General features: G+C 40.3%; 1 protein-coding gene across 6 annotated transcripts in view; it reads right to left on the bottom strand.

The window, feature by feature from the left end:
- Positions 1–23760, bottom strand: part of p4ha3 (prolyl 4-hydroxylase, alpha polypeptide III) — a 37280-nt gene that overhangs the window by 405 nt on the left and 13115 nt on the right. For 3 of the 6 annotated variants that reach the window (XM_059514723.1, XM_059514725.1, XM_059514729.1), the window contains 2 exons: positions 4496–4645; positions 3290–4401 (listed from right to left, as the gene is read on the bottom strand). The exons of 1 other annotated variant lie outside the window; for it this stretch is intronic. In XM_059514723.1, coding sequence (XP_059370706.1) covers positions 4303–4401; positions 4496–4645 — 249 coding nt within the window. In that variant the 3' untranslated portion in view covers positions 3290–4302. Of the gene's footprint in view, positions 1–3289; positions 4402–4495; positions 4646–23760 lie in introns of those variants that run through there. 2 more of the 6 variants (XM_059514724.1, XM_059514728.1) reach the window with 1 other exon arrangement.

Raw genomic sequence — 23760 nt, 5'->3', positions numbered from 1 at the left:
TCGTGGCTCAGCGCACTAACAGTGACAGCGATTTAAAGACAATCTTACTGATGATGCAAACTATATACAGACAGATGTGGATATGAACGCAAGTTACGGAACAAGAAAAAGTGCATGTTATATATATAAAATAATTTAATTTATTTAAAAAATAATTAATGAATGAATAAGGGGCAATTCACATATCGCGCCTAATAACCCGTGGAAAAGGCTATGTGCGCCGCTTTCTCCTTTTTTCCAAAGTGCTCGGGCAGAAGCGCTCCTGAGGCTAAGCAACAATGACGCGTTCTCTCCATGAAGACGCGGAAATTTCAGCAAAGGATAAATGGATTTGCAGCACAAAAAAATCGCTTTCAGTAGCTCTGCTACTAAATTTATTTCAAAATGGCAATCCATTCAAAGGAGATTATAATGGTGTTTTACCCAACACTGAATTACAGAACTAACATTACATCTAAGGAAGACACATATTGCTTTCGGTTGTTTAGTTTGCCTAACTTTGTGTCATGGCTTGTGAGTCGCTGTGCTTTAATACTGGGGATCCCCTCACGTCACACTCCAGGATTCCCCAATGACGAGTAACGCTTCTCAGTCAATTAATACTGTGATATAAGACCTCAGATCTCAGAATAGATTTTATTGAGGATTATGCAAACTATATACAGGCAAGCAAATGGGATCAAAAAGAATCCAATGCGCTGCATTTTCTTTATAATTGATTTCCATTACCACTGGTCTATAAAGTCGACAGTCACACAAAGATATCAAGACCATGATTAGTTTTAACAATATGCAACCAATTTATATTAACATAAAAAAATGAGTTAAAAACAATCTAGGTATATTCTGAAAATGTAAACTGAAGAAATTATTGACGTGCTACCGCACCCAAGGGACCGTCTGACAACTCCACTGACTGGGTTAAAAGGTCCAATGTGTTTTAATTAAAATTCTAAATAACACAGTCAAATTCTTAATCTTGTATTTCTCATAGTGATTTTCTACAGGTGAGATTTTGCCAATACCTCCCTTCATATATTTACAGTATACAATTATTTACATATTAAAGATCCCTGGAAAGGGTTTTCATGTTCCAACAGTTGTAGTACATTGCTAGATACAAGACTGACTAACTAGGGATGGGCGTTTTCCACAAATATCACATTCGACTATTTGAGCTCACAAAAAAAAGAATATTCGTTTATTTAAATTAAGTTTAATGAGTCAGACATTTTTCAGCAACATTTGTTTTCGTCATTTTGAACAAGCTTACACACAATAAGCTTGAACATTACACATCGTGTTTTGTAGCTGAAAACCTTTAACAATGCGTGCAAACAAATAAAAGTACAGATTAAAAGCAAAAAAATAATAATAAGTGAACAAAGAAAAAACGTAAAGCAGCCTGCAGCAATTAGGCTATTGTACACTTAACTTTTAAACTGTCAGCAAATCTTTTTTTCTTTTTTTCTATTCTTTCAAATGTTCTTGTTAAGAAATACGGGCATGTAAACATGATTGGGGGAAAGTCGGCTCCTTAGTCTGTTAACAATAAGGACGGCCGCGGAGAAAACGTGCTCTGACGGCACAGACGTTGACGGGACTCACAAATAACGCTGTGCTAAGCGAATAAGTTTTGTGAAACGCTTCGTGTTTTCGTTTACCACTGAATGGGATCCTCATCTGGTGGAATACATGGAATACATGGCTCCAGCAAGAACTGTACCCACTCGTCTCGGCTGGACTCTCTGTAATCATCGCTGAAGTACTGGCTCAGCCTTTTCCAGCCTTTTCCTACGAGTTGTTATTGCATCCTCTTTATCGTTGGTGACGGCGGCTGCATCCGCACCACTTGCATCAAGGAAAATGTTCTGATAATGTTCAAATAAAGTTTTTTTTCTTACTTCTCTCATGTTTTCATCGAGAAACCTGAGATGTTTGTGCCGAGGGTCTAGGGCAGACGCGAGAAGAGGAGTTTCCACTGTATTCTCCAAGTTAGCGGTGTTTATTCGTTGCATGAGAGATGCTGCAACAATGTTCTTGAATTCGGTCACTTTCTGTGATTCTCCACGGCATATTTGAAGTACTGTAGAAGACCGCAGTTCTTAGGGGCGTTCACTTATCGCGTCTTTTGCATGCTCAAGTTCGTTATTTCCAATGTAGGCGCGCGGTATGCGCGCTCATAATGGAAGCGACGCGGTCGCGGTGCGACGCGGTCCCGTTTTTTCCAGGCGCGTCCGAACAGCATCGAGTTAAAAACATCTCAACTTTCAGAATGCCGCAAGCGCACCGCGGGTCATGTGACAAGAACTAAACATTCAGCTTCATCCTTTCCCGTAACAACGTTGAAAGCTCAGCCAAGATGAAGGAACTGCTGAACATAGCTGCTTACTTGGTAACAGCAAAGAGGTTGAAATAAACATACGCACAATCAGCTTTTCCACATGCCCCGATAATCAAAACTTCTACTTAGCGCTTGCTTAATTTCTGCAGATCAGTTTTTGTAACTGTATTACTTAATCCACCTGTTGCTTTGGCCTTATTTAACAGCCTCTTGCACCACCTGTTGGTTAGCGACTGACAGTAGATAGAGATCATGCCTCTGTGCTCTACTGCTATTCCTGCAGCTCCCGGGTGTGAAAGGGCGAATTATCTGCCGAATTTTAACCACTGAATTTGTGGAAGCGAATTTGGAAAGTGAAATAAAACGGACCGAAATTTGCCTGTTGAATATTATACATCGTATTTTTAACCGATTTAATATTTTGGAAGTGAATTCTGGTACGTGAATATGAATTATTGATTTTTTAATTATGAAAAGGTGTGTGAAATATTTTTAATTGAAATATTCACATCTTAAATTAACAACTATATAAAATTTCAGGACCTAACAATGCAAGCCCTGGAAATTCAAGGCATTAAAATGCAAGAACTGTTAATTCAATGCATTATTTTTCAGTTAGTGCTATTCAGCATGCTTTTTTGTTTCAAAGACATAAGTCATTATTTTGCTTCCATAGTTTTGGTAGATGTACTGTAGTGTATTGTGTTAGTGTATTATTGTAATTTGAAAATGTGCGTTGAAATTATGTTTACAATGTGTGATTTTGAGCATAGAATTAATTGTTTTGTCAATTATGTTTTGTAGGTGTGTTGGTGCATTAAAAAAAATTTGTCATTGCAATTGTAAAAAAAAAACTGTTTCAGAGCAAAGCATGTACCTGGTTAGCATAGTAAGGACAATCCCTAAGATAAAGAATATGTGTTTAATCAAGCAACCCCTTATACTGGGGCAGCTGTGGTCTAATGGTTAGAGACTAGTTACCTGACGGTTGCTGGTTTGAGTCTCAGTGCTGGCAGGAGTTGTGGGTCGGAGTGAATGAACAGTGCTGTCTTCCACCCTCAGTACCCAAGGCTGAAGTGCCCTTGAGCAAGGCACTGAACCCCTGGATATATAGCCCACTGCTCTGGGTGTGTGCTCTGGGTTACCATACATGGCAAATGTCACGACTTCCACTTTTTTTTGTTCACTTTCATTATTCCAACAGCAGAGGACATTGGTCTCTATTACATTACACTTAATGATTCTAAAATTAGGACTTTTATATAAAATGTTTTATATAAAATGCCATTCAGGTTTTTACAATCTCTGATCTTTAAACATAATTGAATGTCAGCTCCATACTTGATGAAAGCTATTAGCAAAATTACATATTTAAATCATTTAGCTTTTACTATTTTGATATTTTATATCATAGCAATGTTACAAAGTATATGACGATACATTATACAAACAAAAACAGGTATTTTGAGGGTAATTTTTTACAAAAAAGGATATCTCATTTAATTGTTTATTTGTGTATGTTTATAACATTTATGTGAGTTACTTTGCAACCATAAACAACATACTATTGTACCAGATTTGCACTAGATACAAGTAGTGGGTCAAAATTAAGAAACATCCAAGTGAGCAAATTATCCTTTTGGTGTGTGTGTGTGTTTATATGTCAACATCTGTAGTTTACATTTTCACCAAACATTCTGGTGTTTATCTTGGAAAGCAGGAAAAAAAGGTCAGCTTGCTCTTAGGGCTGTATGCCAAACCATTCTTTAACCCACACAGAAACATAAACTGTGGCAATTTTTTTTTCCTGTGCTCTTTAGACAGCCATGATAATTATCCATGTGTCACTCTCCTTAAGTTTGTGGTCTCAGATCACTCATAAAGGCAGACATCTCTCTCCCATCTTCAGCTTTTCATTTCATTGCTTGCCAGTTTTACTCCTTCAAGGGGACTGACTCTTATACTTTAAATGGACTATTGCTTTCTTCATTCCTCAGGATTAAGGCTACAACGATGTTGGAACTCCTGGCCATACTCATGAACCCACTTATTGGCAACTAGAAAATAAAAGACAGTGACTAATTTGGTTAATGTTATGTTTACAGAAAATTTTCCAGGGAATTTATATCAAATCAGCTTAACAATGTATACCTTGAATGCAATGTAAGTTGCTTTGCATATAATAGGTGATACAACAATCATACCCCACTTATCGCCAACAATAACAGGACAGCCAGCATGAAGAGTGTCAACATTTCCTTGACCATTTCTAAGAAGATTCCACCAAAAGAGAGCACCATTCTGTAAAGTGATCACATAAAAAAATGAAAATTACAAATATACTCATTGCAACCTATCAGTTAATCCTGTAAATTATATAACATATTTAAAAAAAAAAAGAAAAAATCCCAATATAGTTATATTCTGTAGTCTAAATGCTTATTTGACTTTGTATGTAATAGCCAAAATCCGGTTAACTGTCTGTTCCGATTTTTGACCATAGACCTAAAAATGACATTTCCAACTTACAGAGCCATAACATACACCCGCGCACTGTGCAACGAAAGGTGCAGCGCAAGTGTGTTTGCTAGTTTCAGTACAGCACCGTTTGCATTTTCCCTTCCAGCAGCACGTCGTTTAATTAGTAAATGCACTTGCGCCCATTTGTGGGCCCATGGGCGTGCTGGTATAAAAAAGAGGTGTGTTCATGCGCATTGCATGCACATTGCTATTTTTGGGAGCTGAAAATAGAATGCGCCATAGACCAACTCAAACCTGGTCTAAAGTATAACGCAATATTTTATTTTGTTGGTAGAAAATTAGCCTGGGTGGTTCCACAGTGCGCTTACACTTTGCTTATTACACACAGGGATGCGCATCACACAAACATGCCAAATATTAAAAACAAAAGGATTACCGTGTAAAAGAATATTATTGTGTAGGTTACTTAAATATAAAAATGTAATGATGGATAGTCATTGCGAATTAGCCTCTATCTATTTGCGATTCAGCCAAATTACTACTTGTAAAGATGAATGAAATTGGCTTATTAACTGAACAATCGTGCCAATACACACACACACATATATATTAACTGACTCATCGCACAGAGCTTTGGTGGATGCCTATGGAGCCAAAAGAGTCTCAATAAAGATAAATGCACACACTACATTCACAAATGCACACATAGGATTCATACATGCACACACATAATTCATGAATACACACACAGGATACACAAATGCGCACAAAATTCACAAATGCACACACAAAATTTAAAAAGCACAGAAGATTCACAAATGCATACAAAATTCAGAAATGCACACAAAATTCAGAAATACACACAATTCAGAAATGCAAACAACATTTACAAATGCGCTCAAGATTCACAAATGCACAGGACAAGATTCAGAAATATATTTCTGATACACACACACATATATCTTGATTTACAAACTGCATGCGGTCTGTGAACTTCACTGCATTTGTGTGTGAATTTTGAGACTCCCCTGACTTGGCTCAACACACAAATGCCTTTTTTTAAACAGGGAATGATCTGCAACCAATCAGATATCTCCCTTGTTTTAGCCAATCACAAGAATGCACCCCACGTGGGGGATTGTTTACTTATAAGCCAATCAGCGAACGACTCACTTTCCTCAGCGAACAACTCACTTTCCTTACGCAGCGGACGACTCACTTTCCTCAGCGAACGATTCACTTTCCTCACGCAGCGAATGACTCACTTTCCTCTCGCAGCGAACGACTCACTTTCCTCAGCAAACGATTCACTTTCCTCAGCGAACGACTCACTTACCTCACGCAGCCGGTGACCCACTTTGCGCAGCCGGACACCCACTTTGCGCAGCAGGAGACTCACTTTCCGCAGCCGGAGAGTCACTTTCCTCTTGCAGCGAACGATTCACTTTCCTCACGAGTCATGCAGCGAACGACTCACTTTCCTCTCGCAGCAAACGACTCATTTTCCTAACGCAGCGAACGATTCACTTTCCCCACGAGTCACGCAGCGAACGACTCACTTTCCTCACGCAGTGATCGACTCACTTTCCTAAGCGAATGACTCACTTTCCTCACGCAGCCTGAGACCCACTTTTCGTAGTCGGAGAGTCACTTTCGTCTCGCAGTGGACCACTGACTCTCTCTTCATGAAGGGACCGAATATTATAATTAAAGTGACTTCTATATTGCATCCAAAAGAATATTTAGATATATTTAAATATTCAAAAAGGTGTAAAAATTTTTTTTACTTTCATTAAAATATTTCAATAAAATGAAATAATTGCCTATTGCACTTTTTTTCTGCAGTCACTCGGCTATATGTATTGAGACATTTTTACATTTATATTTTGTTAAAAATATAAATAATAAAAAATAAACCTGAATTGTAATCTAAACATCTGTATTTTCATACAATTTCATAAATAAGTAGGCTATAATATGCCGCACCACAGGCATATGGCGCTGTGTGAACGGGTTCATGTGATTGGCTTATAAGTAAACAATCCCCCACGTGGAGTGCGTTCTTGTGATTGGCTAAAAGAAGGGAGATATCTGATTGGTTGCAGATCATTCCCTGTTTAAAAAAAGGCATTTGTGTGTTGAGCCAAGTCAGGGGAGTCTCAAAATTCACACACAAATGCAGTGAAGTTCACAGACCGCAAGCAGTTTGTAAATCAAGATATATGTGTGTGTGCATCAGAAATACATTTCTGAATCTTGTCCTGTGTTTGTATTTGTGAATCATGTGTGTGCATGTATGAATCCTGTGTGTGCATATGTGAATGTAGTGTGTGCATTTATCTTTATTGAGACTCTTTTGGCTCCATACAACCATTCCAAAAATGCGTCCAGGCGCACGGACCGTTTTCCGACATTAAAATAGCAAAAGTGGATTTGGACACGCCCTGAGTGCATCTGCGCCATGCACTTTGCCTTTAGATCATTAAAATAGGACCCACAGTTTTTTACAATTGCTTAAACACAAATTAAAAATAGCACACAGTTAGTGAAACCTTACACTCAAAGAGCAAAACCTCAGCCCAGATCTGCGCAACTATAAGCACATTCTTAGCCTCACACTGTCTTGCAAAACACTAAACACACAGAAATCTAACATAATGTCATTTCTTTGCCATTTCAAGACACTGCTTTCCAAAATACTACATGTATGAAACTATTGATCAAACACTGCCATCAGTTGTGCAGACACCTAGGTGCTTAAATATAAACTCAACAATCAAAGTGTAAGCACTAAAAAACTTAACAGGTGAATTTTTGTCTTCAACAAAAATGAAAGGCAGTGGTACAAGAAGAGGAATAGGGAGAAACATCTTTGGCCAGAGAGCTCTTTTGAATGTCCCGGGTCAAAGTGGTGGTAACATCACAATATATGCTGCAATCACGCAGCATGGGGTCGTCCACTGGCATGCCAAAATAGGACCTTACAACTCGTTTTTTAGACAGACTAAGCAGTGGACAGACTAGGTGCCTGGTCCAATTATTCCAGTACCTCCCAGAACACTCTCCCTTCCTTCCCTTTTGCCCTTCTGCATGGCAGTGGACGGTTTATGATCTCTGACCCTATGTTATACCCCTCATTCAAGCAACGGAGGAGGTTTGTGACCTAATATATTCAGAGTCTGTGTAAGGATTGATTCACCATTTGAGGAGATTCTTCTTTTGCTGTTTTGCAAGGGAGGACATTGACTGTGATATGGATGAAGTGGCCATATCCAACTATATGAAGAGATGATGCTAAGGTGTTGTTTACTCATCTCCACAAACGTTTATGTACTACTGTGTATTGTATTTGGAATACGTTCTGATTTTCAGTGCAAAATGCAGCCTAATTGCAATGATCTACTGAAGGATTTTACAATGTGGTGAAAAATAAATATTTTCATGAGTGTGCAGTACTTGTCTTATGTGTTGTGTTTGGTCAATATATTAATGTTCTTTAGTAATATAAAAATAAAAAAAACCTGCATTAAAAACAAAAAAAATCTTTAAGATTGTGCCCAGCAATGTCTAAGTGGTTCAAAAAGAATCCAACTATATGAACCATGTGTGTACCATTTTGTACCAAATTTGGGTTTTGTTAAATTATTGTAGTTTTAAATGAAGTGCTTCATTTTGTAAAAGATTTGAGATGTTCTGATACTTGTTTGTGTGTATATGTTACAGTTTTTGCCCATTGCTTACACACTAAAACCGAATGCCTAGACCAAAGCCTCAATACCTAAACTTCTTGTAGCATACCTTAAACACAGTGTAACCATAGCTTAAACACATTGTCAACTTTTCACTTTGTTTGCAATTCTGTAACACACTTATTGCCAGACAATGCAACACATATTTTCTTACATTAGACACTGTTCAAAAACAAAATCACTGTTATCATTGGGAAAACATTCTGTATAAAATGCAAAGCTCATCTTGCAATTGTAGACACTTACATACACACTTGAAAACACTTGCACAGAAAACAGAACACAAATCAGTCTGAGCCTTAGCACTGCAAACAGGCCTCAGGTAAGCCATTTTGAGAGCAAAGGAAAGAAAGCAAAGGCTTTCAAATGAGCACACCCATGAACCAAATGGTTAAACACAGGCACCAGGTGTGCACACACACTGGTGCTTAATTGTAGACACACCAATCAGGTTAAAGCACTATAAAAAGGCAACAGGTAAGTTTACCTGTCTTCAACAAAAATGGATGGTGTCAGAGGAAGAGGGAGAGTGCGGATGAGAGGGGGAATCCAAAGAGTACCAGGTGGAGGAAGAGGCCAAGGAGAGAAAGAGGGAGAGGAAGACCTGGAGGAGGGGTAGGATATGTACAAAGAAGAAGACAACCAAATCTGTGTAACGAAACTCATGCTACAATTGTGGACCATGTAATAAACCACGGACTAACACTGAGGGAGGCTGGATTGAGAGTACAGCCTAACCTAAACCGGTTAACGGTGGCATCAATAGTTCGGACATTTCGTCAAGTGCACAGGTGAGAAACTTCTCTTCAGTCAACAGAAAATCCATTGCTTACTGCATGTACTATATCAACAGTACTGTATATGTACTCTATATTTTGGTACTGTATATATTCCTGTATGTATCATTTTACAGTAAGCTGTGTATTTTGTTTGGCCAACATAGGATTGAACGTCGTGAACACCAAGGAGGGAGGGGCCCCATATTCACACAGGAGCAAGAGAGAGAGATCATAAACCTCGTTTTGGCCAATAATGCAATCAGACTTCGAGAAATTCAAGCCCATATTGTCAATGATCACCTAATTTTCAATAATGTCCAACAGGTCTCTCTGTCAACAATAGCCCGTATCCTTAAAAAACATCAAGTTCTGATGAAACAACTGTATAAAGTGCCATTTGAAAGAAATTCAGACAGGGTGAAAGTCCTGCGGCGTGAATATGTGGTGGTACGTTTTGTTCACTGACTGTAGTATTGTGTACTGCACACATAACCTTTTTACTGTACATGTAATTTTACTGTATAGCGGACCTACAGTCAGGGCCGGATTAACCATACGGGCAACTGGGCAATTGCCCAGGGGCCCAAGACCTCTAAAGGGCCCAGGGCAGCAAGGGCACGAGCAAAATACTGTATCTGGTAATCTCCCGCTTTACATTAAACAAACTGTCAACACGGGCTTTTGCGCTGCACAGAGAGACGCTGCGCTGCCTATGACTTTGAACGTGAGTTGAGAGCGGTTGAGAGTCAGTCTCATGCGGAATGACCAATGAAGAGAGGGCCTCAAGTTAAGACCCTCTCCTCATTGGTCAGTCCGCATGAGGTTGGTCAAATGTTACGCCGAGCGGGTTACGTCAGGCGTTGCTACAACAGAAAAAAATCTGACATGGAGAAGCTAAATGGGAGCGCGAAGCGGAAATTAAAAAAGGAAAAGGACATCAGAAACGCAGAAAATGTAAAGTATATACCTAAAATAGGTAATTTCTTCATTCCTGTTAATGTTGCCGACAGTTCTGTTAAGTCAGCTTCCGTCAACGACGAGGACAACTCAGCTAGCCAGGACTTTTCTACAAGATGCCAAATGAAAGCAAACATGCACTTCCTCATTATTTAGGATTAAAATTGTGTGTTTTGCCAGGTTTTGTAGTATTTATTTTTATCTTGTCTTCTAGAGAGAAATTGTGTCACAGACACGGCTCTGCACTTTCTATTTTAGCTATTGGACATGAACTTGTTAGTGGCCTTGATTTTGAAGATGTTATACTGTACACCAGTTTGCACAGTCAAAGTCCAGAAAAAAGCCATTGTAAGATGTGTTTGCCAAATGAAGGCATTTCAAATTCAAACATGCACTTCCTCATTATTTAGGACTAAAATTGTGTGTTTTGCCAGATTATGTAGCATTTATTTCTGTCTTGTCTTCTTCAGAGAAATTGACAGATTTCTAAATGTTTATGTAGCACTACAATGTTTAACTGGTTAATTGTGCTGTGATATGTTGTTGTTCTATTTTAAAACAAGTTAAAATGAGCTTAGGATAAAAATGTTTATGAGCAGATAATAGTGATACTGCATTTTATTTATTTATTTTTTCCTTGAGGTGCCAGCTTTATTAAAATGCTGTATATTGTTGTGGAGGGAAAACTGGCAGATTTCAAATTGTTTGTGTTGGACTAATAACTTGATTGCCTTGTTGAATTCTGAGGAAACAGGGTCACCCTGTCAGGGTGATTTCTGCTTAAAATGAGCTGAGGACCAAAATGTTTCTTGATGTGTTTTCTGTGGTCTTCTGTTATAGCTATATCAATTCAATACATTTCTATTGGGAATAAATGTTAAATAAACAATGGTTTGAAAGTGGTTGCTTATTTATTCATTTTTGTGAAAATGGAGGATATTTCCCTCCCTCTCAATGTAGTGGGTCAATTTTACCAGATTATACAGATGCTGATGTTTTGTTTTCATAGCATCAAATGTGAGTGAATGTCTTTTATAGGGGACAGTAGTGCATTTGTAGTTCTATGAGCATTTAAATATTTGTAAATCAAAATACACCTGATGACAGTTAGAATTTGAAGTATTGAGTATATTTACTGTATATTACAGTAATATATTCTGTATATGACCATATTATGGTGATCCTGGGGTCGTGATGATGGGGCCCTTGAATATTGTTGCCCAGGGTACAACAAAGTGTTAATCTGGCCCTGCCTACAGTATACTGATCTACACAATGTGATCTTTTGCTGTATTTCAGAGAGTTTTGCAAATGGATGCAGAGTCCCGCATGAGTTTATTTACATTGATGAGGCTGGATTTAACCTGACAACAGTACGAAGAAGGGGAAGAAACATCATCGGCCACAGGGCTATTGTCAATGTACCAGGGCAACGTGGGGGTAACATTACTCTTTGTGCTACCATTACACAGAATGGGGTCCTCCACTGCCATGCCAAATTGGGTCCTTACAACACTGAATTCATGCTTACATTTTTAGACAGATTACACTATCATCACAGCAGCAAACCAAAGGGACCAGATGCAATACATTGTCATCTGGGACAATGTAGCTTTCCATTGTTCTGCTCTGGTCCAAAACTGGTTTCAACAACACCCACAATTTACAGTTCAATACCTACCGCCATACTCCCCCTTCCTGAACCCCATCGAGAAGTTCTTCTCAACATGGCGGTGGAAGGTTTATGATCTCCGGCCCTATGTCCAGATGCCCCTCATTCAAGCTATGGAGGAAGCATGTGATCAAATTGAACCAGCATCCATACAAGGGTGGATTCGTCACTCGAAAAGATTCTTCCCACGTTGCCTTGCAAATGAAAATATAGCCTGTGATGTTGACGAGGCCCTGTGGTCAGATCCAGCTAGGCGGAGAGATGTTTAGTTTTTAGTTTTTTTTTTTCGGTACTGAACTGGATATGTAATTTATGTTACAGTATTACTGTAAGCTTAGACTACAATGGTACGTTCAGTAATACTGTAATATATGAAAACTGGAAAATGTTTTATGAATGTTTTGTTGAAATGTTCAGTATTGACTGACTTGAGTACATGAAAATAAATTAATATTTTCATCAGTCTGCATAATTGGTGTCATGTGGTGTTGGTGAATTTATTTTTACACTATCTGTGTAAATGCTAAAAGTGTTTTAGGTTGAGCACAGGAGTGTTTAACTGATTCAAACAGAGTCAGACCATATGATGGTTGTGTTTATGTTATGACAACAAAATAAGGTTTTTATTTCATTTTGTTGTGCTACTTTGGTGTAGTGTTGTGCTAATTGTGTGAAAGGGGTTTGAAAACCGGGCCCTGTTTTCAAAATTGTGCTTAAAGGGATACTCCACTGCAGTAATATCTTCACTCGTGAAAAATCCTCTCACCGGCCCCCGCTCCCTCTAGTGAAGATATTACTGTGCCAAGACGAAGTGCTTACAAGCACTTGCCATGCTATTCCGCCATACATTATAGTTATCCATTTTACACGCTTAGAAAAGCGCAACGTTTTGTTTTGTGTTACAATCCTAGGTTGAGTTACACTACGTGAGTAACTGTATTTAAATAGGGAAAACGTGGAGGTGTTTGGTAGCTTCTCTGCTTGGCCCATATTGAATGAATGGGCTAGGCTAAGTGCTTTCAAAGTGTCACCGCGCGCCAAAGCGATTGAGTGCACGCACTGAGACGAGAGAGGTATGTATCAACTCGTCTTAGTTAAGAGAAAAACATAGTTTAATATGAAAACACGGTGGAGTATCCCTTTAAGCAATTGAAAAAAACTGTAACTGTTTTATACGAAAATGGGTAGTGCTGTGAAGTATATCTAAAGGAATATCATTTTGATGTTACAGTACTGTTTACAATTTGAAAATACAGTATGTGGAAAAAGAACCTAACCAATGACATCTTGTGGTGGCATTTTCTACAGAATGGTTGGACGACCTCCTCAAGGTAGAAGGGAATGCTTCTTCACTCAACTATTGTCATCATTGAAATGGTGCGAGAAAATAATGCAATCTGACTTTAAAGTTTTTTTGGATTGCTTACACACTAAAATTAAAAGTAGTACACTATTACTAAAAAAACTCAAGAACATCAGCCCATATTTGCACAACTATAAGCACATTGTAAACCTCACACTTGTTGCAAAACTCTACACACAGTGATTTGCAAAACACTAAACACACTTACATTTACATTACATTTAATCATTTAGCAGACGCTTTTATCCAAAGTGACTTACAAATGAGAACAATAGAAGAAGTCAGATCAACAAGAGAACAACAACAGTATACAAGTGCCATGACAAGTCTCAGTTAGTCTAGTACAGAACTCATTGCCAGGTTATTTTATTTTTTATTTTTAAATAAATGAAAAGACAAGAAAAGAAGGAAAAGTGCTAGTATAAGTTGGTTAAGTGCTGGCGAAAAAGGTGAGTCTTTAGATGTTTCTTGAAAATGAGTAAAGACTCAGCTGTACGAACTGAGATTGGTGACATTGGTGACATTCCAGCAGGGCACAGTCCAGGAAAAGGTCCATGAGAGTGATTTTGAACTTCTTTGGGATGGCACCACAAGGCATCGTTCACTTGCAGAGCGCAAACTTCTGGAGGGCACATAAGATTTAACCAGTGTGTTTAGGTATGTTGGTGCCGTGCCAGTGGTCGTCTTGTAGGCAAGCATCAATACCTTGAAATTGATGCGAGCGGCTACTGGTAGCCAGTGTAACTTGATGAGGAGAGGAGTAACGTGAGCTTTTTTTGACTCATTGAAGACAACCCTTTGCTGCTGCATTCTGGATCAATTGCAGAGGCTTGACAGTACATGCAGGAAGGCCCACCAGGAGAGCATTACAATAGTCCAGTCTGGAGAGAACAAGAGCTGGGACAAGAAGTTGGGTGGCTTGCTCTGACAGGAAGGGTCTAATCTTCCTAATGTTGTATAAGGCAAATCTGCAGGACCGGGTCGTTGTAGCAATGTGGTTTGTGAAGCTTAACTGATGATCCATCACAACTCCTAGGTTTCTGGTTGTCCTCGAAGGAGTAATGGTTGACGAACCCAGCTGTATAGAGAAGTTGTGATGAAGCAATGGGTTAGCTGGAATCACCAGGAGTTCTGTCTTCGTAAGGTTAAGCTGAAGGTGATGGTCATTCATCCAGCTAGAAATGTCACTCAGACAGGCTGAAATGCGAGCAGCTACCGTCGGGTCATCTGGTTTGAATGAGAAGTAGAGTTGGGTGTCATCAGCGTAGCAGTGATAAGAAAAGCCATGCTTCTGAATGACAGATCCTCATGACGTCATGTAGACATAGAAGAGAAGTGGTCCAAGTACTGAACCTTGAGGAATCCCAGTAGCAAGGTGTTGTGACTTAGAAACATTACCCCTCCAAGACACACTGATGGATCTTTCAGAGAGGTAGGACTTAACCCACAGGAGTGTAGTTCCAGAGATGCTCATCTTTCTGGGGGTGGACAAGAGAATCTGGTGATTAATGGTGTCAAAAGCAGCAGACAGGTCCAGTAAGAGGAGTACTGAGGATTTTGAAGCTGCTCTTGCTAGTCGCAGGGCTTCAGTAACCGAGAACAGAGCAGTCTCAGTTGAGTGGCCACTTTTGAAGCAAGATTGGTTGCTGTCCAGGAGGTTGTTCTGTACAAGGAACATAGAAAGCTGGTTGAACACAGCTCACTCAAGTGTCTTTGCAATGAATGGAAGAAGGGATACCGGTCTGTAGTTTTCAAGAAGCGCTGGATTTAGAGATGGTTTCTTGAGCAGTGGGCTTACCCGAGCCTGCTTGAATGCTGAGGGAAATGTTCCAAAGTGAAGAGAAGAGTTGATAACATGAGTAAGCGAAGGTATGACTGAAGAAGAGATCGCTTGAAGGAGGAGAGTGGGGATCGGATCAAGTGGACAAGTAGTAGGGTGATTGGACAGGAGAAGTTTGGAAACATCCATCTCAGAGTGGGGAGAAGGAGGAGAAAGAGTGTGTGTCGGTCATTGTGAGGTGTTCCTCAGTCTGCAGTGTGAAGAATTGGTCACTGATGGTTCTTGTCTTATTTGTGAAGAAAACTGCAAAGTCGTTCGCTGTAAGAGTCGATGGAGGATGTGGTGGAGGCGGATTAAGAAGAGAATAGAAAGTCTTGAAGAGTGTCCGAGCGTCACAACAGCTGTTAATTTTGTTGTGGTAGTAGGATGATTTAACCGTGAAGACATTTGCAGAGAAGGAAGAGAGGAGAGACTGATACACACTGAGGTCGGTAGAGTTTCTTGATTTCTGCCATTTCCTCTCTGCAGCCCTGAGTTTAGAGCGATGTTCACAGAGAACCTCGGATAGCCAGGCTGAAGATGGGGCGGTGCGTGCTGGTCTAGACAACAGCAGGCAAAAGTTGTCCAAGCAAGATGTTAAAGTGGAGCAAAGAGTGTCCATAGCACCGTGTCCAGAGCTGAAAACTGAGAGAGTACAGGAAGCGAGGATGAAACCACAGAAGATAGGCGAGATGGAGAGAGTGAGCATAGGTTCCGTCGAAAGGTGACCTGCGTTGGAGTGTGTGCTGCTTCAGGAGTAAGTGCTAGGTTAGCAGTAATGAGGAAGTGGTCTGAGGTGTGCAGTGGAGCAACTGAAGAGTTGTCCACAGAACAACAGTGCGTGTAGATGAGGTCCAGTTGGTTGCCTGATTTGTGAGTCGCTGTAGTAGACACTTGCTTGAGATCAAATGAGGTGCGCAGAGTTTTGAAGTCAGCAGCCTGGGGTTTATCTAGGTGGATGTTGAAGTCACCAAGCAGTACCAGAGGAGTACCATCTTCAGGAAAGTTTGATAGCAGCACATCCAACTCCTCCAAGAAGTTTCCCAATTGACCTGGGGGACGATAAATGACCACAAAGTAGATTTTATCAGGGTGGGTTACAGTAATTGCATGTGATTCAAATGAACCCTTTACCTGTAGGTGATGGCTGAAGATCAAATTTCCATTATTTTGATATAAGGAGACCAGTACCTCCACCCCTCCCAGTGGTACGAGGAGTGTGGGAACAAGTGAAATTAGTGGAGAGGGCTGCGGGAGTGGCAGTGTCTTCAGGTTTGATCCAAGTCTCAGTCAGCGCCATGAGGTTGAGACCGGAATGAGTAGCAATAGAAGAAATGAAGCAGACTGGCAGTTCCAGAGACCAACTGGAATAGAGAGCGTAGTAGTAGAAGTCAGAGGGACAGGCCATAGGTTTTTCAGACAGGCCTTCCTGCGGTGTACGTAGCGTGCTCTCCGAGTGTTAGTAACAATCTGAAAGCACATAGTGAATACAAGTGTAAGAAATAAGTATTTGAGAACAAGCTATACAAAAAGTAAATGAAGGGGGGAAATCAATACTCAAGTGCCCTGTTGGTGTCCTTGCTCGGTGGAGTCACGCAGGTAGAGTCAATGGTCTTTACACTCGTCCGTCTTCACACGAGGAGGATTCACACGAGGGCTGCCGCGACCGCTGCTGCGGTGAAACCTACCGCTTTTGTATTTGCCTGATTACCTGTGATTGAAGTCAGCTGGCCACGCGTCACTATTTAGCAGATCGAAACTGGGCAGTCCCGCGAACGCAAAACCAAGCCCAACTTTCAGCACGTATTTACCAGGGTAAGACACACACAATTTAAACCAAAAAACATTCCTAGCAATGACGATCACACAGTAGTCTAACATACATTACACACAAAAATCTAACATGAAGTCACTGTCACAATGATCAAGTCACGAGATCCAAGTGCAAGGTAAAAATGGTTTATTTGTAGCTCAGATAGCCAGCAATGAGAACGTAGGAAGACGATGGCATAACCCCAGATGAATCACGTCCAGACACCTCAAGCAACAGTAACTCAAACCCAGTGCAGGAATCCCAAGCGGGCGAGGAATAAGGTCCAGATTGCTCAAGCTGCAGTAACTCAAACCCAGCGCAGGAATCCCAAGCGGGCGAGGAATAAGGTACAGAGAATACCAACTGGAGGAACAGGAGCACAACTAGACAAGAGAGACAGACGAGAAATCAATGAACCAACAACACGAACAGGATGAGAACACAATCAGACAGAGACGCAAGATGAATGCACTGACCCATGAACCGTACCCCACCCCTAGGAAGGCCTCCTGGTGTTCTCGGGAGAACCTACCCGCCGATTGAAATCATCAATAAGGCAGTGGTCCAATAGGTCTCTCGCAGGAACCCAACTCCTCTCCTCTGGACCATAACCTTCCCAGTCCACCAAGTATTGAAATCCTTGTCCCCTCCGCCTCGATTCCAGAATACGTTCAACCAAATAAGCTGGTTCCGCATCTACGAGACGAGGCGGGGGAGGGGGGGGGGGGACATTGACTATAGCCCTGTGGCCAAAAGACGGGCTTTAATTTAGATACATGAAACACCGGATTAATTCTCCTGTACGCCGGAGGGAGTTTGAGGCGGACTGCCACTGGACTAATAATTTTGGTGACAGTAAATGGGCTAATAAATTTGGGCGCAAGCTTATTACTGACGGATCTGAGAGGAATAATTTTTGATGAAAGCCACACTTTTTGACCTATGACGTAGACGAGAGGTTTCGACCGGTGGCAATTGGCCTGAACCTTGGTGCGTGCCCCCACCCGGAGCAGGGTCAATCTGGCCCTGGTCCAGGTGCGTCAGCACCTCTGGATAAATGCGTGGGCAGAGGGAACCGCGACTTCGGATTCCAATTCTGGAAAAAGTGGTGGCTGGTACCCTTAACTACACTGAAAAGGCGATAGGTCCGTAGCTGAAACTGGTAACAAGTTATGTGCGTACTCAACCCATGAGAGCTGCTGACTCCAAGAGGAGGCGTTCTGAGAAGCCAAACATCGCAACACTCGTTCTAGATCTTGGTTGGCCCTCTCCGTCTGACCATTACTCTGAGGATGAAATCCAGAAGAAAGACTAACAGTCGCCCCCAGTAATTTACTAAATTCTCTCCAAAATTTGGAAACAAACTGAGGCCCCCTGTCAGAGACCAAGTCCATTGTGAGGCCACGTAAGCAATAAACGTGATCTATGACAACAACCGCTGTTTCTCTGGCAGAAGGTAATTTAGGCAGAGGAATGAAAGGAGTTGCCTTCGAGAACCGATCCACCACGATCAAAACCACCGTATTACCCTGTGCAGGAGGGAGGCAGCTGGTGCTCATTACCGCAGCTGCTGCTAGTTAACAGACGCACACAATCAGACAGAGACACAAGATAGATTGGTTCAACACCAGTGGCGTCTCCAGACAATTTTGATTGGGGGGGCAATGGGGGGTCCTGGTCATTTCAAGGGGGGGTCTCATGAAAACCAACCAAAAATACAGTGGACACGACTAATAACTGCATATTACTGCATCGAAAATACATTTTGGTCCATAAATAGCAAAAACTATGACTTTATTCAGCATTGTCTTCTCTTCAGTGTCTGTTGTGTGAGATTTCAAAACACTGTAGTGTAGTGATATCCGGTTCACGGACGAATCATTCGATGTAACTGGATCTTCTTGAACCAGTTCACCAAATCGAATCGAATCGTTTAAAACGGTTCACGTCCCCAATAAGCATTAATCCACAAATTACTTAAGCTGTTAACTTTTTTAATGTGCCTGACAGTCCCTCTGAACAGGGCCGTGCAGAGACCTTTGGAGGGGCAGGTGCTCAAAGTATAGGGGCACATGGAACAAGGCTTTAAATGGCGCTGTTCAAAATATCAATACAGCAATATATTGTGATGCATTCCTTGCTGATTCACGTATAGATATGGATGATTATATATTGATACAGTAGCAAATGCTTTGATGCAGTTTTGAAAAAGAAACAATGGAGAAGACAATTTTAAGTTTAAAAGTTAAAAAAAAACATTTGTGCCTCTACATTTTCCTCTTTCTGACCAGCTTCAGTCTCCTGGCTTGCTGTTCCCTGCTCTCTTTCTGTCACTTGTGCCTCTACATTTCCCTCTTTTTCTTCCTCTATCTCCATCTCCTCATCTGATCTATTACTTTCCAATCTCTGTCCATCTAGGAACAAGGCACAATTTACTATTTCAGCATTAATCTATTATCTTAGTCCACCTTAAATATTGATACAAAACATTAAAAAACTGATACACTGGAATATAGTGATTAATATTATTATTACTGTTGTAGTTGTCTAAAATTGAACACCTTTGCAATGTAAACAAATGACAGGCTACATTTGATATTCATATCCTTCACACTGCACTTTGATGTCAGGTATATTATGCATTTTTATTGACATTGATATTTTTACATTTATTTCCAGAGAGATATTGAGTTTACAGGCTAAAGTGGTCTTGCTGTTGTAAACACTGTTGCTATTGTAGAAAAATATATATATTTGCGTCACATTGAAAACAATTATATTTTAATTCATTTCTGAATTGTTTTTATTTTTATAATGATATTTCAGAGAATGAGAAAATCTGAATAAGCCTTACCAGTGTTGTGATAATTATTTTTAAGGCACTTTACGTGTTAAAAAATAAATTAGTACTGTAATATAATAAAAGTTTAGTCAAATAACATAAAAAAGACCAGACCCCTCGATGCCCGTGAAACTTTTCTCCCTCAAACAGCACGCTTGTGTTACTTCTACACTACAGGCTACATATAAACAACACAGCAATATAAACAACATATCTGCATGTTCTCACATCACATCGTTCTTGTAAAATAATAATAAGTAAATAAACATCAAAATCACTTCGCTGAGAATGAAACACCACTTACCAGCTGCCACGGTGTTGAAAATATCCTCTAGCAATTTAAAAATGCACGTGCGGCGTGAGGAGTCGTTCCGGTCGGATGAGGTCGTCATCGTCGTCAGGTGAAAGGTCATCATGTTGGTCATTTTATTTAAGGCTAAATTATTGTTCATAAATTGTACTAATATTATGATTGGGCGTGGGCAGGCATTCACAAAAGGGAATGTTATTTTAAAAAAAATTATTGGAAATTTTGCTTTGACAAAGGGGCACTTAAGGGGCAAATGAGCACGTGCTCAAGTGAACTGGTTCTTTCGGACAATTCGATCAAATAAACCAGTAAAAAAAAAAAAAAAAAACGGTAGGCAATGTTGTCATTAGCAAGACACCTTGGAAACAAACGTCTTGAATGACGAATACATCCTTGCATTGCTGCTACCTCCATCTGGTCACAGGCCTCCTCCATGGCTTGGATGAGGGGTACCTCAGCCTGGAGACAGAGATCATATACCTTCCACCGCCATGCCGAGAAAAACTCTATATGGTTGAGGTATGGAGAGTATGGTGGAAGATATAGGACAGTCAATGTTGCTGAAACCAATTCTGAACCAGAGCAGAGCGGTGGAAAGACACATTGTCCCAGACAACAATGTATTGCATATGATCGATTTGATTTACTGCTGTTATGTTGTGCAATTGGTCCAAGAATGTCAGTATGAGTGCTGCGTTGTTAGGGCCTATATGGGCATGGCAGTGGAGGACCACATTCGGTGTAATGGCTGCACAGAGTGTTATATTACCACCATGTTGCCCTGGGACATTGACTATAGCCCTGTGGCCAATTTCTTCCTCTCCTTCATGTTCTTGTCAGGTGGAACCCAGCCTGATCTACGTAAATGAACTCATGCTGGATCTCCTCTCCATCCATTCGTAAAACTCTCTGAAGAACAGTGTCAGGCAAAATTGTGTAGTTCAGTGTAGATCTAGTATACACATTACAGTACAGTAAAAGATTATGAGACAGTATGCAAGATCACAAAACCATGTTTACTATCTAGCTCTCTTGCTGTTTTGTGAACATTCCGTCCCCCTTGCCGTTCCTGACCCTCAATCCGATGTAAAAAAAAAAAGTTTTTTTTTTTTTTTTTTTTTTTAATATATTTTTACAATACCCATTTTCCAGTCGAAATGTTCTTATCACACTTGCCACTCTGTATCGGCTTAGTTTGGCTGTACTCACAGTCCAGCCTCCCTCAACATCAGGCTGTGGTTGACCATGTGGTTAACCAGTGTTGTACCGATCATATTTGTCAGATTCGGTTCTCTTTGAACACCTTCTTGTCTTCCACTTCCACTACCTCCAGCATGGCTTCCATCTCTTCCTCTGTTGATTCCTCTTCCTCCTCCTGCTTGTCCTCCTCCTCGTTGTCTTACTCTTTCTCTGACTAATTACATTGTGCTTGAAGACCGATGAACTCACCTGCTGCTTTTTATAGTGCTTATACACCTGATTGGTGTGTCTACAATTAAGCAAACAAGTGTTTGCACCTGATGACTGTGTTGAACCAATTGGTTAGACGGTGCAATAATTTGACAGTCAGTGCTTTGGTATTGCAAGGAAGTGACTTCATGATAGATTTTTGTGTGTAATGTATGTTAAGTGTTTTGCAAATCACTGTGTGTAGAGTTTTGCAGCAACTGTGAGGTTGACAATGTGCTTATAGTTGTGCAAATATGGGCTGATGTTTTGCTTCTTGAGTTTAAGGTTTTGCTAATAGTGTACTACTTTTAATTTTAGTGTGTAAGCAATCCAAAAAAACTCTAACACTCTGTGCACCCATTACACAGAATGGGGTCCTCCACCGCCATGCCCATATGGACCCTTACAACACAGCATTCATACTGACATTCTTGGACCAATTGCACAACATAACAGCAGGAAATCAAATCGATCATATGCAATACATTGTTGTCTGGGACAATGTGTCTTTCCACCGCCCTGCTCTGGTTCAGAACTGGTTTCAGCAACATCCACATTTCACCGTCCTATGTCTTCCACCATACTCTCCATTCCTCAACCCTATAGAGTATTTCTCGGCATGGCACTGGAAGGTATATGATCTCCGTCTCCAGGCTGAGGTACCCCTCATCCAAGCCATAGAGGAGGCCTGTGACCAGATAGCAGCAATGCAAGGATGGATTCCAAGGTGTCTTGCTAATGACATCATTGCTTGCAATGTTGATTAAATTCTCTGGCCAGATCCAGCTAGGTGAAGAGACAATGTCTAGGTATTTATTTTATTTTATTAAAGTTAAAGTTTATTACGTATTAAACTTACTGTACAATACGTAAAGTGACATTTTGTTACAGTATTATGAATCTCCATGTCAATATTTCGGGCGTGTTGACAAATAAATGAGTTTCTTCAGTCTGCAACATTGGTCTTGTTTGGTGAATTTACATTATATTTGTACTTTGTTGATGGTAGCCTACTCTAATTATAGGGAAGTAGAAGTGCTAAAAGTGTTTTAGGTTTATCACAGCAGAGTGTAACTTGTGCAAACAGAGTATAGTAATGTGAAACGTGTGTGTTTCATAGGGTAACAAAGTGTGGTTTTTAAACAGAAGTGTATAGTTTTTACATTGTTTAATTGTGCAAAGGTTCTGTAGTGCCATTTGAGAGGAACAGTGTCAGGGTCAAGGATCTGTGCCATGATTATATGCAGGTATATGGCACTTTACTTTACATACTATATATTGTGATGTAGCGAATCTGACCCGAACCAGACAAATTAAAGAGTGGATCAGGACTGTGGTTGAAACATGAGCCAAATTCCTCAGGAAGGCAACAGGAGGTCATAAATCAGTCCTAGTGCCACAAGTCAGAAACAAGTTAACCAACCAACCAACTCTTTCACAGAACAGCTTTTGACATTAACACCATTAGAACAATTATTGACAATTTCAATTTCGGAGAAGAGATTGTCAAATTTGGGGCAAGTAATTAAGATGCAACGCCAGACATCCCATGTAAACCCATGAGACACAAGATCCTTGGATTGACCCCCAACCCCCACCCCAACCTATCAGTACCAGACTGAAATTCCTAAGGGGGGCCTTTTAACCTCTGGTCTACACAGAAATCTTTATGTCAGAGAATGGCACAGAAACTGTCTTTTCTAGATATAAATGGACGAAAATGAACTCAAAATGACTTATAAATGAATATCAGTCCATTGCTTTACTCCATATTCATTTATATGTAACCCACACATTTGACTATCATGTAATAATCACTCATTGTGTATGTCTTTTAATAACTATTGGATAGCTTAAGGATTCATATCCATGTTTAGTATGTTTGTGCTTCAATCTGCTTGCTTGAGACACTCCTGATCATCAGTTATTTGTCAAATGTATCATATTCTTGTTATAGGAAACATGTTCAAAATTATACCCTGCAAAGCGGGAAAATTCGGACAACGTGCTTGATAAGATAACATATGATTTATGATACCCCCGAGCCAAGACAATATCTGATTGGTCAAGACAACATTTGAGGTATGGTCAACAGGCCAGTTTAAATACTTAGGACCCCATAAAATCTTGCTTTTAGCTTGTAGCTTTGCTTCCTAGCTTTTAGCTTTGCTTCTGCTATTAG

Source organism: Carassius carassius, chromosome 28 (assembly GCF_963082965.1).
Source record: "Carassius carassius chromosome 28, fCarCar2.1, whole genome shotgun sequence".
NCBI classification, from domain to species: Eukaryota; Metazoa; Chordata; class Actinopteri; order Cypriniformes; family Cyprinidae; genus Carassius; species Carassius carassius.
The sequence above is the reverse complement of the archived record's forward strand: the minus strand, read 5'-3'. Positions and strand labels throughout refer to the sequence as shown.